This window comes from Sparus aurata, chromosome 6, assembly GCF_900880675.1.
Source record: "Sparus aurata chromosome 6, fSpaAur1.1, whole genome shotgun sequence".
NCBI classification, from domain to species: Eukaryota; Metazoa; Chordata; class Actinopteri; order Spariformes; family Sparidae; genus Sparus; species Sparus aurata.
Genome location: NC_044192.1, coordinates 16698714 through 16715760, shown reverse-complemented (window position 1 = coordinate 16715760; position 17047 = coordinate 16698714). Strand labels below are relative to the sequence as shown.

At 40.1% G+C, this 17047-nt stretch overlaps 1 protein-coding gene across 1 annotated transcript in view; it reads left to right on the top strand.

Moving 5' to 3' along the window:
• The first annotated feature begins 4269 nt into the window (after positions 1–4269).
• pax7a (paired box 7a) overlaps positions 4270–17047 on the top strand; it is a 43930-nt gene continuing 31152 nt past the window's right edge. The window contains 4 exon segments of the mRNA XM_030420856.1: positions 4270–4899; positions 6181–6416; positions 7211–7355; positions 7793–7921. Of these exon segments, the coding sequence (XP_030276716.1) occupies positions 4812–4899; positions 6181–6416; positions 7211–7355; positions 7793–7921 (598 nt within the window). The 5' untranslated portion in view covers positions 4270–4811.

The following is a 17047-nucleotide window of genomic DNA, read 5'->3' as shown; positions in this document are numbered from 1 at the left end:
ATTAACCAAACATCACCTTGTCGGACCCTTACACGCCTGTTCGGAGCTCCTCCCTGTGCCACACATAATGAGATGAGTATCTCAAATCAGCTTTCTTTAATTAAAGTTACAACACAAACTAAGCTTTTCGCCAGTCTCCTCCTAAGAGTGCATTTTATACGCTCTCTCTCTATCGTGATAGAGTGATTCCCATAAGGAAGTGATTACACATTTGGATAATTCTGAGCAGATGTGAAAAATGGCTCAACGAGTTAACAAGGCTGTGGTGGAAGTGCAGACCATGTCACTGTTGAAGTGGCGTGCTGCGGCACTGAGAAACTGTCTCCAGAGCCTGGAGCCTGCAGTGGAGGTAAAATATGAACGGATGGAGGATGAATTGTTCACTATTTTTGGGGGGCTTTATGCCCTCGGAAAAAAAACTTCCTCCTTGAAATCTTTGGGTGACAATTGATCATTGTGACCACTGTTCGGCTGCATGCAGGCAGATTTTGCATCCAATACATTTCACATTTTTAATGCCATCATGGGGGAGGAAAGGCAGCTTGTGATTCATGTATCGAGTGCTCGTGCAGATGGGAGATTATCTGTAAATACATCTGTTATATAATCAACACAGAACGGAACTTGCCCTCAGCATTAAAAAGCCCACAAATGGAAAAAAGCTTCAGGAAACTATTGTAATTTGATTCATGAATTTTATTTTATTTTTAAAGTTCTGGGGAGCGGGGATCATAAGACTGCAGGAGACGCTGTGTTTGTCTGACTGTTGACTGTGTTCTGGGGTTTTTTTTTGGTTTTTTTTCAGAAATAAATTAAACCTGTATTTGAACTCTTTCATACATTTCAGTCCCCCTTGAAAACAAAAACAAGCGTATTCCTTTTTTATTTTATGAAATTTATAGCATGAAGATAATGCAAAAACAGAGGTCTATCAACTCCAACAGACATCTTTTAGACATCATCTAAACATATTTTGCACACCATTCACTAGAGACAAAAGGCTGAATTCAACACTCTACCCTCATTTCGGCGAGATAAAAGCACTGTTAAAATTTAAATACAGTAAAAAAAAAAAATGTTTATGTGCACTTAATGCCTGTATATCATGCCTTTGTTCAGCTCAGACGAAGATAAAGCCCAAATTGGCGATGCCTCTCATCAAAGGTGTTTTCTCTTTGTGCTAGCTGAACGTTGTGTATAGAGAAAATACATGTAGATAGGAGAGGGGGGGGGGGGGGGGGGGGGGGGGGGGGGGGGGGGCGTGAGGGAAGAGAAGTGTTCACCTACGAGCAAAAAAGAAACTTTGGTAATTGCCATAACACAAATAATGAGAGGCTATGCAGGGAAGTGTTTGAAGAGCGGTCCTGATCAAGATAAGATTGGAGACAGTATCGAGAGAGAGGAAGTATTTTTTTTTTGTTTTTTTTTCTTCTGTCTGCTGCAGCTGAAAGGAAACCTAAGTGATGGAGTTACTTATATGAGCCAGACGCTGAGCCCAACCCTGCAGAAACAACACGGCTAAATGGAGTTTAGGCTGTGACGAGGACCAGTGTAATTCAGATGCCACTTGTGGTCAGGTGATACAGAAACATTACGCATTCATACACATGAAAAATGGTGGTTTGGAGGAGCGTACAGATCACATAAAACCTGCCCTTTAACATAAGCTGACGGAGGGAGTGAGACAGTGGTCGCCCACTAGTGGACACGGTGCCACAACAGTGTGAAAATATTGTAATCCAAAATACTCAAAGCCTCAGTTAAAACCATCTACAGGCATTTGTAAGATAAAAAATGTCTTTGCTGCAATGTTGAGATTTTAGTTTTGACCCCACGCAAAGGTCTAACAAAAGATAGCAAAGAAAGAAAAGAAAGAAAAAGGCTTACAGACCAAAACATTTAAAGGAGCATTATGAAAGAAGATTTTTAATCAGAAAAGAAAGATGTAAGATTTTTTTTGTTTTGTTTTCATGACTGAATAAACTGAATAAACAAACTGACCGTAAAGAACAACACAATGTAATACTGTTTAACTTTTTTTTTTATATGTGGCGGACCCTGCCACCTTTCTAGCTTCAAACAATGTTCTGGGATCTTATTTTCCTCTTAGAACAGCTTTGTTTTTTCAGCTATGGAAAATATAAATACTTCAGAGTTATTATCTCATTAATATAATATATTATATTTCTTCTCCAAAACTACATAGTGCCCCTTTAAAGAGGAGGCTTTAATAACCCGGTAATAACCAGGTAAGCTTAAATTGCAATACATTTAAGCAGACATTTTTAATTTTTTAATTCATCTTCTGTCCTTTTTTTAAAAAATGTCCTCGGAGACACTGTAAAACACAAGTCTATAGAATACCGTGTAATAAAATAACTAAATGAAAATCTGGCAATTTATCTAACTTTTTTTCTCGGATGAAAATTACCAGATATTATGATATTCATGACACACCTTAAAAAACAAAAATACCAGAGTATACCTATTTCAGCCCCACAAGTGAAAAAAAGCAAAAAACAAAAAAAACCTGTGTCTGAAAACACAACAACGTGTGCAGCATTACATTTTAATTTTAAAGGAATGAGAACGATGCATCGTGATCTCTGCTGCACTTCAAACTCTGCTCTGTTTGGGTGTAATTATCAGCAGCTGCATAACAAATGAACACCAGGCTAATAATGATTAGGATAACAGAGGCAGGACCTGGTGGACGTGAACCAATAATATTTTGCAGGGGGGAGAGAGACGGGATTATTAGCTTTATTTGCGTGTCTGTGTGATGTCAGAAACATACCTGTTGTGGCTTCAGAGAGAGAGAGAGAGAGAGAGGGAGGTGAAATGTTTCGCAAAGGGGAACATGCTTTCCATCAGAGAAATTGGCCATTGTTTGGATTTCACATGATTGATGCTTGACTTAATCCAGTGCTCTTTGCGCCTTCCCAGGAGGGTGAGGCGGTCTCTTTGTGCTCCCCCTGTCCCATGTGAAGCAGACCAAAAGCGGGAGAGTGAGGGTCATAGCTATTCGGCAGGGTACCAGATCCTTCCCACCGGCACATCTGCATGTGAAATCGCCATTTCACCCCTCCACACTCCCTAATTGTTGCTAAAATTATTTGTGAAATTGCCTTCCACCAGGAGTGTTTTCCACGGCAATTGTCACACAATTTTATATGCACGGTGGGCCCACAGAGTTGACACATGCACCTCTTCTTTTCCTGCCATATGTGCTCTTCTTCTTTTTTTTTTTTTTTTTTTTTTTTTTTCATTCAAGTTTAATGGTGGCGCATTATTATTATTTTATTTTTTATTTTTTTCTAACAATTACCTTTAAGCAATTACTCTCGTGCTGTACTGGAGGGGCAAGTCAACCTGTTGTCATCAATAGCGGGTCGATCCCCAAATGCTGTAATTACCACAAAAGCTTTAGGAGCGATTTAAGATGTTCATGCTGCGCACATTTACTTAATTGAAAGGTTAACAAGCGAACAGCATCTTAAAGTCTAACCCCTTCGCCGAGCGGGGCTGCCTTTTTTGCGCAGCGTTTGTCCACCCAGAAGAACCACATCATCAGTTTCTGAATCCATTATTTTTGGGCCGTGATTCTTTTTCTTTTTTTTTTTTTTTTTGTATTATAATTCACACAAAGCTCTGCGTGCGCACCGGTGCGTCTGTAGAGGAATAACCCGGGATACCGACGTTTGTGCGCTTGAGGTTTATCGGAAACAGGATGATGTTGGTCAATGAATTCATATAGGCTATCAAATAAAAAGGACATTTTTAATCTGAATGTTTTCATTTACCTGCAGAGAATATGAACACTTTGCTATTCTTAACAACTCGACATTGTGTTTTATCTTAATTTTATTTTTTAAATAACAGATTTATAGCTTCAAACTTCAGGCTTTCTAATTTCCAGTTTATTTTTCCAGCTTCATATGTATTTATTTTATACATTCTTCTGAGATTGAGCTTCTTCTGATCAATCAAAGAAAGAAAGAAAGAAAAACAGAAGAATGATTATTTAAAAAAAAACAAAAAAAAAAAGCATTAATATAGTCCACAGGTTTGAACAGCTGGGCTGTCATGAGAAGCAGACGCACTTTGGAAAAAGACAAGCATTTAGAATAACATTTAGGTGTAATAACATCTTTTTGCTGTATGGAGTATTATATGAGGGAGGCAGCAGTGAATTAAAAGTGGAATGTGCGGCTCTGATTGGTCGGCCCGCTCCTGGATAAACCCACTCTCTTTCATCCATAAAAGAAAGGCCAGCGAGCCTATGGGAGCGCTCGGCTGTCTCCTCCTACGACATGCACGAAAGTTGGCCACTTAAACTACTTCCAGCCAGCCGGCAGACATTATACTGAACCCAAACTACACCAAGGGAAAAAAGAATAACAGTGCATTTTTTTTCTCCACAACACACAAACACACAGAGACACAGACACACACACATAACTTCAAGTGCTCTGTTTTGCAAATGTTTTTTTTTTTTATTCCACGTGCAGATGAGCTGATTTGATTCTTTATTCTTGGTTTTGTCGCACCAGAAGGAGAGCATCACTTTTATTTCTCCCCCGGTGGAAGAAGGGCTCCGTCCAGTTTCTCGGCCTGGGATTGGGATTTGACAGCAGCATCTTCTTTTTTGTGAGCATTTTTGAAGACATTCCGGGTGTTTTTTTTTTTGTGTTTGTTTTTTCGTTTTTTTTATATATATATTTTTATCGTTGTTGTTGTTGTCTTGGACTTTTTGTTAGAGCAGCAGGTTCGAGTCCGTAGTGTTGTTTTTTTTTCGTCCGAGTGGCTCGATGATGGCTACTTTACCAGGAACTGTGCCCCGGATGGTGCGCCCAGCGCCGGGCCAGAACTACCCAAGAACCGGCTTCCCCCTGGAAGGTAAGAGAGAGAGAGAGAGAGGGAGAGAGAGAGAGAGAGAGAGAGAGAGAGAGAGAGACGACAACATGTGTTTGGTTTTGGAAGTTGTGCTGTGACAAAAAGTCGTCAGCGCTGCGCTCTGTCAGCTCGTAGCGTGATAGGCGCACCGAGCACACAGTTTGTTACCGGCGACATGCTGGGAAATAAAAAGGTGGGTGAAGAAGAACGACCTCCAGTCAGTGATGATTAGAGATAACAAGCCGGATCCCGCTGCAGGAGAACTTCGGCCACCAATATACAAATATACTTAATAATCACGAGCATTGATGCAGCCTGACATGACGTCGTCATTCACGAATGTATGTGTCCAGCCTGCATTCATTTGTAAGTAATTTTAGTTCAGACCAAAAAAATATATAACTGAAATATTTGTAGTTATATCTATTTTTATTTTTTATTGTATGTATTTGCTTTGTTTTTGTATGCTTAAACTTTTAAATTACAGAGAAATTGCATTAAAAAAACAATACCTTAAAATTGCAGATAATAATTCACCGTCTTAATATCACAGATGACAGAATAACCAGACTCTTTTTTCTCCCTTTTAGTTCATTTTAAAGAACCCAACTTACACAACAAGGGGAAAAAAGCAATCTAATTGGTAATTTATTAAAAAAAAAAAAAAAAAAAAAAAAAAAAACTTCCATGCCCCCTCTCGAGTCGTCTGAACATATGGGAGTAAAAAAAAAAATCGCTTTGTATTTGCATGCATTTATGGAAACTGTTTTCCCAGTACGCCCCCGGTTCGTGCTCAAGTGGCCTGGACTGAAATGTGCAAAAACCACGTAGCCCGCAAGTAACTCGAGCTGCGGGATTTGCTCAAGTGTCCTGCTGCTGGAAATGGCAATAATACACACAGCAAAGAGACGACTCAAAGGATCACATCAATATTTGTACAGCATGACTAGGAATAATCAAGGTGGGAAGTGTCGCCCTCTTTAGTGTCTCTTGAATGTGAAATTGGATCGTGAAGTGGCCTCGGATGCATCCTGTCAGCCAGACAGACGCTCGGTGCATTTCTGGCACGGCGCTCTCTTGAAAATGTCTAATATGATAATGTGCGTAAACTGCGTGCCATTAGAAGTCAGTAACACAGCAAACAAGCCCCGCTGTTTGACTACAACTCAGGCTGAATTAGCTTCATCTGCAAGCCTGGACATTTTAAAGCTGTGGGGAGCTGCTGCTGCTGTTGTTGTTGTTGTTTTGTTGTTTTTGAGACTTTTATTGTTTATTGTGGCGCAGTATCCACCCCTCTGGGCCAGGGTAGGGTGAACCAGCTTGGCGGCGTGTTCATCAACGGGAGGCCCCTGCCAAATCACATCCGACACAAGATAGTGGAGATGGCCCACCACGGCATCCGACCCTGCGTAATCTCGCGACAACTGCGAGTTTCTCACGGTTGCGTCTCCAAGATCCTCTGCCGGTACCAGGAGACCGGCTCGATCCGTCCAGGGGCCATCGGAGGCAGCAAGCCCAGGGTGAGTGGGATCCATGAACCGATCTGTGTGCGTGCGTGCCTGTTTGTTTGTGTGTGTGTGGCGTCACGAGGTGCATGACACCTGATGGCTGATGTTGTGTTTGTTGTAAGAGACTGGTGAAGACGACAAATATGGTTGATCCCCTCTGTATGGAAGTCTGAATATAATAATAATAACGATAATAATAATAAGAAGAAGAAGAAGAAGAAGAAGAAGAAGAAGAAGAATAACCATTCTCTTACCAGTGTCTTGTGTCCCCTAAAATTGTAATTACATCTACACTGCTGCCCACCTGTAACATGGTTGCAGCTGACATTTAAAAAAAATAAAATTACTAAATATTTGAATTAATGTCCAATAATTTAAAAAATCGATCACAATAATCACGAAAAGATGTACCTAAAAATGTGAAATAAAAAAAATCAATTCCTCTCATGTTATTTGTTTGTCTGTGGTGCTCAGTGAGATGGTTTATACAATGTTGTAAACATTTATTCGGCTTAAATAACAGTATTATTCCATAACAGTATTTTGTTATTATAAATAAATCACACATATATATATATATTACATGGACACGTTGGTGTTAAAATATGTCGTGCATGTGCCGTTTACTGTCATGTGATATTTCCATTAAAAATACCACCTTTTGTTTTCGATGTTCAGTTTTTATTCTGCATGTTCGGATCACCATCATTTGTCCCCCTTCAATTTCAAACTAAAATCTGAAACCTCCGCTTGTATTTTGTCTTCCCCCCCCGCTCCCTGCCCTACGCGCCACTTCCAACCTAAAGCAGGTGGCAACACCAGACGTGGAGAAGCGGATCGAGGAGTACAAGAGAGAAAACCCGGGTATGTTCAGCTGGGAGATCCGGGATAAGCTGCTGAAGGACGGGGTGTGCGACAGAAGCACGGTTCCTTCAGGTGAGGCTTCATCTGGTAAGCTGCACTTCTTTTTTTTTTCTTTATTACGAGCGAACACCGCAGCATCACTTGTGCACATCACTTTGAATCCAACATGTTTTTTTGAGACCCCTCAGTTAAAGATAATAACATGTCTGAGTGTAGCAGGAAGCAGCACACCTACAGCTGTTTGACCCAGAATAAAATCACCCTGTTGGGGAAATTTACCTTCAGTGCTTTTAGCTATTATTTCTTTTTATTATTATTCTTTTCTTATATTATTGCATTTATAGTCTAATGCTGCTCCTTTTTATTATTTTCATTTTCAACATTTAAACTTTTTCCTGTGCTATTTTTTTTTGTATCCTTCTTATATTTTTTAAAAAAATTAAAAAAAAATGTATGATAGGATTACTATGGTTCTTTTATGGGTTTTAGGGCTAATCACCCATTTACCTTTTTGTTGCCATTAGTGAGCTCCATCAGCCGCGTTTTGAGGGCCCGATTTGGCAAAAAAGATGACGAGGATGACTGTGATAAGAAGGATGAAGATGGAGAAAAGAAAACAAAGCATAGCATCGATGGCATCCTCGGTGATAAATGTAAGTTAACAGCAGAAATATGGCCCTTTTTGTATTTGTCTGAAACATCAAATTATTATTATTATTATTATTATTATTATTATTATGTAATGTAAACTGCAGCCCTTGTAAGCAGGAAGTAATTGTTTTAAATAGACTTCCTACTTTACGTCCTCTTGGGAAATTGTCCCACAGCCCGAGCTGCAGCTAAACGCAGAGAATTTATTCCTGCTTTTAACTCCGAGCCAGCAGTTGTTCATTCACTCAATTATTTATGAGAGCCTTGGCAGAAGGTATTTAACTGCAGAAAATTAATTTGTGTGGCGAATTCCTCCTCATTCATTCACTCATTTAACGACCTCTAAACGACAGCTGACAGTTGACCCATTTCACAATCGATGTCAGTTCACTGACATTTCACCACTTGTCAGTTAAAGTGGAAATCAGTGTTCATATTATTATTTGCTCTATTAGTAATGCTACGAGGAGGGGAAAATAAAGCTTTGATGCAGCTATTGTCAGTGTTTGTAAGTAGTATTTACAAGCTTATAATGCATTAAATGTGTTGGTGTTTTCTGTGGTATGTTGAATTTTTGTGGCGTATTTTACATATTTAAAAAAATACATGAATATGATATTTACATGCGAATGTGAGATTTTTCTTCTGCTACGTTATTTGCAGTAGAAGAAGACTCGTTTGATATTTTTAAAGGACACACTTCTGACTTTTCTGACATGTTTTTTTTTTTTTAATTTAAGTGTTTTTTATATTTCTTCTTCTTCTTTTTTTTTTTTAAACGCACAAGCTCCAAACGACATAAAGGTTGGCCCCTTTTTTGATGATCAAACATGAGTGAAAGGGGGTTTAGATAAGAGTTCACAAAAGCCTCCCCCCTTTTTTTATCCTCAAAAAAGACACTGCCAGAAATTTTTCAAACTTGAAGATGAACTTCACGAGCTGAAACCTCCCCTCCATTGACGCTTTTCTAAAGTGAGGAGTCCGAGGTACAAAAGCAAATCCTGGAAAGCAGGGCAGCGAAAAGGAGAGTATGGGCCCGTCCCATTCTCATTCAAAAACCGGGTAAAAAGAGAGAGAAAAGTTTGGACAAAGGGCAAGGAGAGACATAAAAGGAGATGAATTATTCAGTACGCCCCGCTGGTAGATAGTTTTGTAATTTTATATAATGGCCCGTTGGAGAAGAATCAGTTGATAGCGTGAAAACGGTCCCTTTTTCTGTCACACCACGCGTTAATGTTATGAGAAAAATGTCACAATTTTGTTTCAAATATCTCCGGTGTCCATGTAGATGGTCTGTAAACCCTGCTGGCGGTAAATGACCAACGTTTTCTAAGGAGAGTCTGCTCGTTACGCACAACTCAGCCGCGTAAAACTGAGGACACGTCTTGTGAGTAATGCGATAGTTTGACTTGTAAAAGCGTTAACTACATCACCGCTGCTTCATTATCGACTGTCTACTGTTAGTGCAAAATATCCACACAGTGTTCCTGCGTCTATTTTTTTTATTATACTTTTTTTTTCTCGCTCTCTCTCTTTGCTCAGCTTGTGTTTTTAAATTGGGACGCAATTACGTTGCTATAAAAAGAGACGCACCCCTCTATGCGTATTGCAGTTTAGACTACCGGCATCCGGATGGCATCTAATAATGTTAATACTTATTAGAGTAAGCACTGGAAACGATGGTTGCTGAATAGGTGGCTGTGTTCGTGCCGGGTGTAATAGCTCGCAGGCATGGTAAGAAATGTATTTATCCCCAATCAGCCCCTCACTCTCCGAGTTTGAAGCACAGCCCTTATGTGGAGAGGGGTTTTAAAGCAGATTAAATAGAGCCTTTTATTTCTTTTCACTTTCATCTCAGAGCGGAGCTCACAGTGGCTCGCCCTGGGCACAAAATTCATGAGATTTTTTTTTTCCCCCGTTTACTTATCCAGATTTTAAGACTTTATTTATTTATCTATTTGTTTATTAGGCCTGCGTATTTGATTTTCTCAGAGGTTACATCACGGATTTATCCCGGCTCTAATCTAGCTTTATTAAACGTGTATTTAAACTGCTAACCATATTACAGCATTGTACATTTTTTGTTTTTTTTTATTTTGTCGCATGGGGTTATTCCTCAGGAAGCCAAACCAACTGAAACTCAGTGTATGCACCCAAAATAGCTCCACCTTTTCACGCTGCTCGATTGGCCCTTTTCTTTTTATTCAGATCATTGTTAATCGTCTGTTGATCACCGAGCGGAGATCTTGGTCCAGCCTCTGTCCTGTCCAGGATGTGCGCTTTCATGGTCATGTACGGCTGTTAAAATTTGTGCCAAAGTTTAATTGCGCTCGAGAGAGAAAAAAAAAACGGGGGAAAGGTTGCACTACATCTGTGCAAAAAACAAAACAAAACTGGGGCATCCCCTTTGTTTTGCGCCACACCGCTCACAAAAAAAGAAAGGTGGATCAGCTGTCCGGCGTCCATCTGCCACAGTAACACAACCAACCTGTCCGTCAGACGAGGTGGAGACAGGCGATGGACACTTCAGCAAATCGCAGGATTACCTGAGGTCCTCAAACTAATTAAATAGATGCCAGGTGGGATTATTTCCGCGCGTCAGGGAGGGGAAGTGACAGAGCAGCGGAGAGGTGTGAGGGAGTCAGACGGACCAAAGATCCAGGTTAGGATTTAGCTGAGAGAGGTTATATTAAGTGGCATTTTATCTTTATTGTGAGGAATATGAGGCGTAACTTGTGACACAAACATACAGTGAGAGACAAACATGTCCCTATATATATATTTTTTTTTTTTACATATATATATATATATATATTTTTTTTTTTTTACATTTCTGTGTTAGTGCGTGCTCCAAAAGTTACCTGTAAACGTTTGTTTATTCACCTCGTGCGTCCAGGGGCCAGGTTTACTCCCCACTCCCAGGTACAGCTGTGTGTTTTCTTACACAAACAAAGAAACACAAAAAGAATCATTTCTGCTGTTAATAACGACAAACCCGGACTGTAGTGATGGATGGTGTGAAAAGCTGGCCCCTCGATGCTCTGCGCGCCACAAACACACACATGCGCGACGCACACTCACTCCAACACACGCACACACACACAGACAGACAATTTCGCGCGCACACACACCCAGTCTCTAAGTGTATGGTAATATAATGTAGCTATATTTCGGGTCTAAAGCCGTGCTGAATGAGAAGGACAGGGGAATGAAGCGAGAGACCACTTCAAACAAATCCATCTGGAACAGTGTGTGAGAGAGATTCAGTGAAAGTATGGGGAAGTTATTTAGCTATTAATAACGTTTTTTCCTCAGGCATTGAGAGTGACTCCATCTGCACTTTCTCGCAGCTATTTGGCTGGGTGGAAATTGAGGGAGACCCAAATGTTGGGCAGAGATAACATACCCATCATAGCCTAGACCCTGCGCTGTGCTTCACTGCATTAAACTCGGATTAACCTCCCCTGTCCCCGCAGCCACTCAAGCCACATTTCACTGGAATTTACATCGGTAGGCCTACATTTCTTATAAAGGGGGCAGGAGCTGAAAGACACCACACAGTAATAATAATAATAATAATAATAATAATAATAATAATAATAATAACAATAATAATAATAATAATGATAATAATAATAATAGGATAGGTTTGAGCCGATTTGCGGTAGGCTTAAATGAATACAATCAACAAAAGTTAGGTTAGTTAGGTTTATTGAATTAAAAAAAAGTTTTTTCTAAAATTAAAAAGCATTTTCTTCCTTTTCCCACTCAAATATATCTACTTTTTTATCTTAATTTAATCTGTAATAGTCTATTAAAAAGTGGGCTAGGCTAAACAGTGGGCTAATTTTAGGACACTCTCACCTTAAACGTTAAAATGTAGGCTATATTTAAGCTATATAGCAAAGTTGTCTTAAATATTCTAGTTTTCAAAACTTCTCCTCCCACAATCTCTGAATTTTAGGATATTTTCTTTTTGTATATCCGGTCATATTTACTTAGCTGTCTCACACAGGCTGTGAGCTAGCTAAGCTAACATAGCCTATGCTAGTCTGCCTGTAGTATTTTTCTTATTAATTTAATGTTTTAAAAAGTGGCCGGATTTACATGTCATTGAATATCTTACAGCCTTTAACAGGTACTCAATAATAAGTTTATCAATAATAATAATGGTAATAACACGTTGAATGGGTAAGCTAAATAGCTGTTGAGCACATTAGCTGACTTAAATGGCAGTTAGCTTAGTTCGTGGTTGCTAGGTAACACTCCTAATGGCTAACTGCTCACTTCCTATGCAGGAAGTGGTGAAACGAGTTTTAATTTTAGCTTCAGAAATGGGCAAAGATCATAACTGCTGGGACATGTTTACCTCCAGACATAATTTTTTATTAAAAAACGTTTATTTTTAATTTTTCTTATCTCCTCTTATCTCCTCATTCTCACTGCCGTTTATGACAACACTGCCTTTGCTTAAGACGAGAGACATCCGTGTGTAGCCCAAACATTTCCACCATATGGAATTGATGTTGTTTTTTTTTTATGCAGCTTTTTTTTTTTAAGAAAGAAAGAAAAAACGGTGGTTTAATTTGTTGTTAATGACATATCGCGATATTTTACGGCGACGAGCGTCTGCCGAGCGTAACAAATTAGCCTATTGGTTCCAGCAAGGTAACACGAGCCGACCGTGCAACATAATAACATGAAGCCCATTGCTTATGAGTAATGAGTAATGCATCAATTTTTAAAGGAGCGCAGTTTAAGCTTGTAGGCCTACCAGAGCCCATACTGGAGAGACATTTCAGTGTCAGGAGCTTTAAGTGTCGGCAGCATTAGGCTAAATAAAAAAAATAAATAAAAATGGAGTAGGCTTAAATTCATTCTGTGCTGGCATTTGACTTTGATCACATCAGAAATATTCATGGAAGCACAAACACAGGGCTCTGCCACCATTATCCAGGCTGACAGTGATACCTCTCAAGGCTGTCTATTAATTAAAGTGGCGCTTACCATGTGGGGACGACTCCCTATCTGGGCACAAAAATGGTTTTTCCATCTCTTGTGGGGCTCTTGAAAAGGGGCAATCTTTCCTCTCCAGCTTTCTTGTGGGAAATTTAAAAAGTGTACAGAGGAAGACATGGGGATTTCTAGCTCATTTATAAAGACGAGTTTATAATCCTTTCCTGCTTAATAACTTAAAAGGATTCAATTTCTCCCCTCATTTATGGGGTTATGATCACACATTGTTAGGCGCAGATAGTAGCATTTCAAGGTTAACATTTCCTGCTCGGGAAAAAAAAAATCGGAATATAAGCTGTAAGCCCATAGGTGCCCTTTTGTTTAGCCCTGCGATTTGACTGCCTACAAAATGTTGATAGGCACCATTTTTTTTTTCTTTTAGATGTTGTTACTATTAATGTGATAACAACGACGGAGACCAAGTCGATAAGATGCCTTCATGCCACCGAGTTAGTTTTTTTTTTCCTTCTCTTTTTTGAAATGATACGATATTTAATTATAGCATATAATTTCCACCATCGAGAATTAAATTCAGTAGGCTTACGCAGACTCTGAGGATTGAGTGTCTGGTTGGGGGTCTTAAACCATACGAGACAAATTAAAGAGGAAGCGTTGCCCTCCAGGTATCCTGTCACAACAGTAGGGTGCTTCAGCGCGTCTCTCATTTCTGTCTGTGTTTTATTCCGCCAATTTTCACTCTGGGGCTCCGGGAATCCGAGCGCCGTGTGCCTGCAGGGCTGCGGTCCAAAATAAATAGAGAAATCTCAATTTTTCATCTTCCCCTTCTTTCTTTTTTTTATTTATTTTTTTGATCTTTTTCTTGGCTTAAGCTCGACTCTATCCCCTCCCTGACACACACACTTCTCACGTCAACAGGTGGAGCAATAGTGACACAACTTTGTACTTTCTTTTTCTTATTCATTATTTACTCTTTAACAGCTGGTTCGCTTTATTTGATTTGTGTGTCTGGTGTAATTCATTTTCGAATGTTATGGGTGGCTCGGGTTTATATTTTTTAAAATTATAATGTCGTTTTAAAAACGTCAGTTTCCTCTGATCTCGTAATGTTTTCCAGAGGTCAGTACATTTTGTGGTGTGTGCTGGTAATTTGATATTGTGTGTGTGTGTGTTTGTGTGTGTGTGTTTTGTTGTTGTTGTTGAAATAGAGGCAAATACGTTTTATTTCACTGACAGATTCAGCCCTCTCTCTCTCTCTCTCCCTCTCTCTCTCTCTCTGTGTGTGTGTGGCCCTATTATTTTTTTGCAACAGCTCCATCGTCAACATCAGCACATAATATGCGTGAATTACAGTCTACAAGTATCTTGTAATTTAATAAGTCTTCAATTAAGAGTCATTTTTTTGCATTTTGTGCCATAATAATAATAATAATAATAATAATAATAATAATAATAATTATTATTATTATTATTATTATTATTATTATTATTATTATTATTATGTTAGTGTTTCAGTGTCCCTGGCCTGCTGAACATCGCCCCACCAAACATTTACATTCCCACTTTAGGCGTCTAAATGAATTTCCCCCCGGTCGTAAACTGCCGCCGCTTTGTTAGCGCCGATGTTTAATTGGCTGGAAGAAGATGAATGAGGCTGACAGGAATCAGCTGTCCGGAGATTCCCCTGCGAGTGTGACTCGGAAATCATAACCTGAGCAGCTTTTCCTCCTCCGAAAAACCAGCTCGTTGAACTTGTCACATCTAATTAGGGTTTTAAAACGCGCGGAGTGCATCGGTGGGAAACAGTAGGTGGTTGGTCCGGGGCAGCCAATAAGGCCTTTTTGGGTCAGATGGTGGAGGGGGGGGGGGGGGGGGTTGGGATGGTGAAGTTGTTGAATTGGACCGCTGCGGGCTTTTATTTTCTAAGCAGGCCCCCTTCTTCTTTTTTTTTTTTTTTTTTTCTTCCGCTATTACTTCAATTATGGCCATCCAGCGGGCTAAACAGGCCATCCTGCAATGGACTGTATGGGCTCGTTTTTAATTAGGTATGAAATTAATTACAGCAGACATCTATTAAAGACTTTTAAGTTTGGCTAATTTTTTATTTTTTCCTCCACAGAGTTTAAAGGTATAACAGTGGATTAATGGCTTACAGCCAAAATTACATTTTATTGCAGCCCATCACTTCTGTGCTGCTGCCTGTCTAACAGGTGTCAGGCCACGTTTGAATGAGCAGATACAGGAAAAGAAAAATAATCTCAGTTTGCTCAGTTTTCTCACCTTCGTGCGTATTTTAATCTAGGAATTCAAACACGGGTATTCGAAATTTAAATCCAAATATTTTTGTCTACAATTTCTGCAATATAGGGTTAGGGTCATTGTTGCGGCAAAAAGGGCTTAAACATGTTCTGTCTTTATTCTATAAACAACTTTGTAACTTATTGTGCTGCCTGAGTCAGCCTGTACCTTCTCTGCGAAAGTGCGAAAACACAATCGTCTTCGATCCCCATTTCGAGAGGCCGCATTCTCTTTTTATTGAATACTTTTTTCTCTCCTTGTATTGGTACAAAAAAGCCCTGTGATGTCTGACAGCCTACTCTCACCATTGTTAGACGAACAGCCACTAGAAAAGGACGAGAGAAAGAAGAGGGAGGAGAAAAGGTCCTTCTGTTATTTTCTGTCTTGAGACTTGCTGCATGGGCTATTCAGGCAAGTTGATGAACTCCTCCAAAAAGTTTATTAAGGGGCCGAAAACAATAAGAACTAAAGCCTTTGGGTGCCTGGGCAGACAGTTTATAAACTAGCTGCTATTGTGCCTCAAAGGCAGATGCATGAATACTTTTGAATAGGGGCCTTCAAACTGACACGATCAGGCTGGACAGCAGCAGTTTTAAAGGGAGAGAGGGTGCTTCTGCTGCAGCTCAGATCTCTGCCTTCTTTTGCATTAATGTACATCTGCAAAGGACGGGAGGAGGAGGAGGAGGAGGAGGAGGAGGAGGAGCTGGGCGCTGTCTGTCATGGCCACGCTGGTTCTCCCCTGGGCTTTCGCACTATATGTGCGCTTAAACAAACTTTCAAAAGAAGATGGATTTGTTTGAATAAACGATCACTTTCTTACGTTCCTACTTCTTCTTTTCCCCGCGGAAGCGACCGTATGTTATACTTTCATGTTTTATTTATTCTCTAAGAGCAGAGGTCATTTTGTCAGCGTCATGTGTGGGGAAATTCGAGCAGAGAAAGTCTGTCCTGTGAATCATCATACAAGCAGACGCATGCTTGTTTCTCCCGCTATATTTTATGAGTGTGCAAATTGCACAAGCTGTTAGGTGGCGAGTGTGACAATTGGTCTTTCCTGTTAATGCTGAATTTCTGACAAAAAAAAGGCTTTCAGATATTCCCGATCATTCATGCACCCCAAAAAGAAAAACTGTTGTGCTGCTTTGGCAACGTGGCTTCACTGTTGATTTTTTATTTTTTTTTTCAATGGGGCACACTGGTTATGCGCACTCAAGAAGATACATTATTCCCCTCCTTTTCAGTAAACAATAGACTGTCACTCTTTATCCCTCTTCCCTCCTCTGTCCCTCCCTCTCCAGCTTTCTCTTTTAGTCCTCTCAGTCTCTGGCTCTGTGCCTCACAACATCAGAGGGAGTCCAGTGATTTGTGACCCCAGCAACCCACACTTAATCTCGCTAAAGAGGGGGAGCATCCAGTTTGCAGCTTGGCGGGCCCCAAATAGGCCAAGCCTGCTCTGGCAGGTGTCAACATTAGCAAACAATTGGTCCCCAGTCCCATGCCCCGTACCCCAGTGCGACACTGAACCTAAACTATTTGAGGCGCGCTGAAAGGAGCCACATAATAGGGAATGTGAGGAGGAGGAGAGGAGGGGGAGGACAAGGGAGAGATTACACTCTGAGACAGCTATTAGCAGGGATGAGGCTTTTCTAAACAAACAAAAAAAGAAGAAGACGATCAATACTGTGTTAGTTTACCAAGTGGAGTCATCATTGTGGCTTTGGAGTATTTATTTTCTTCTCCATTGTTTTTCTCGACTTCGCAAACGTCTGTGGGCCGTATTGGCAATCCAATTTAGTTTGGAGGGGGGTCCCTGGGAGGCCTATTTCTTCTCCCGGGCAGTTGTGTGTTAGTTTCGC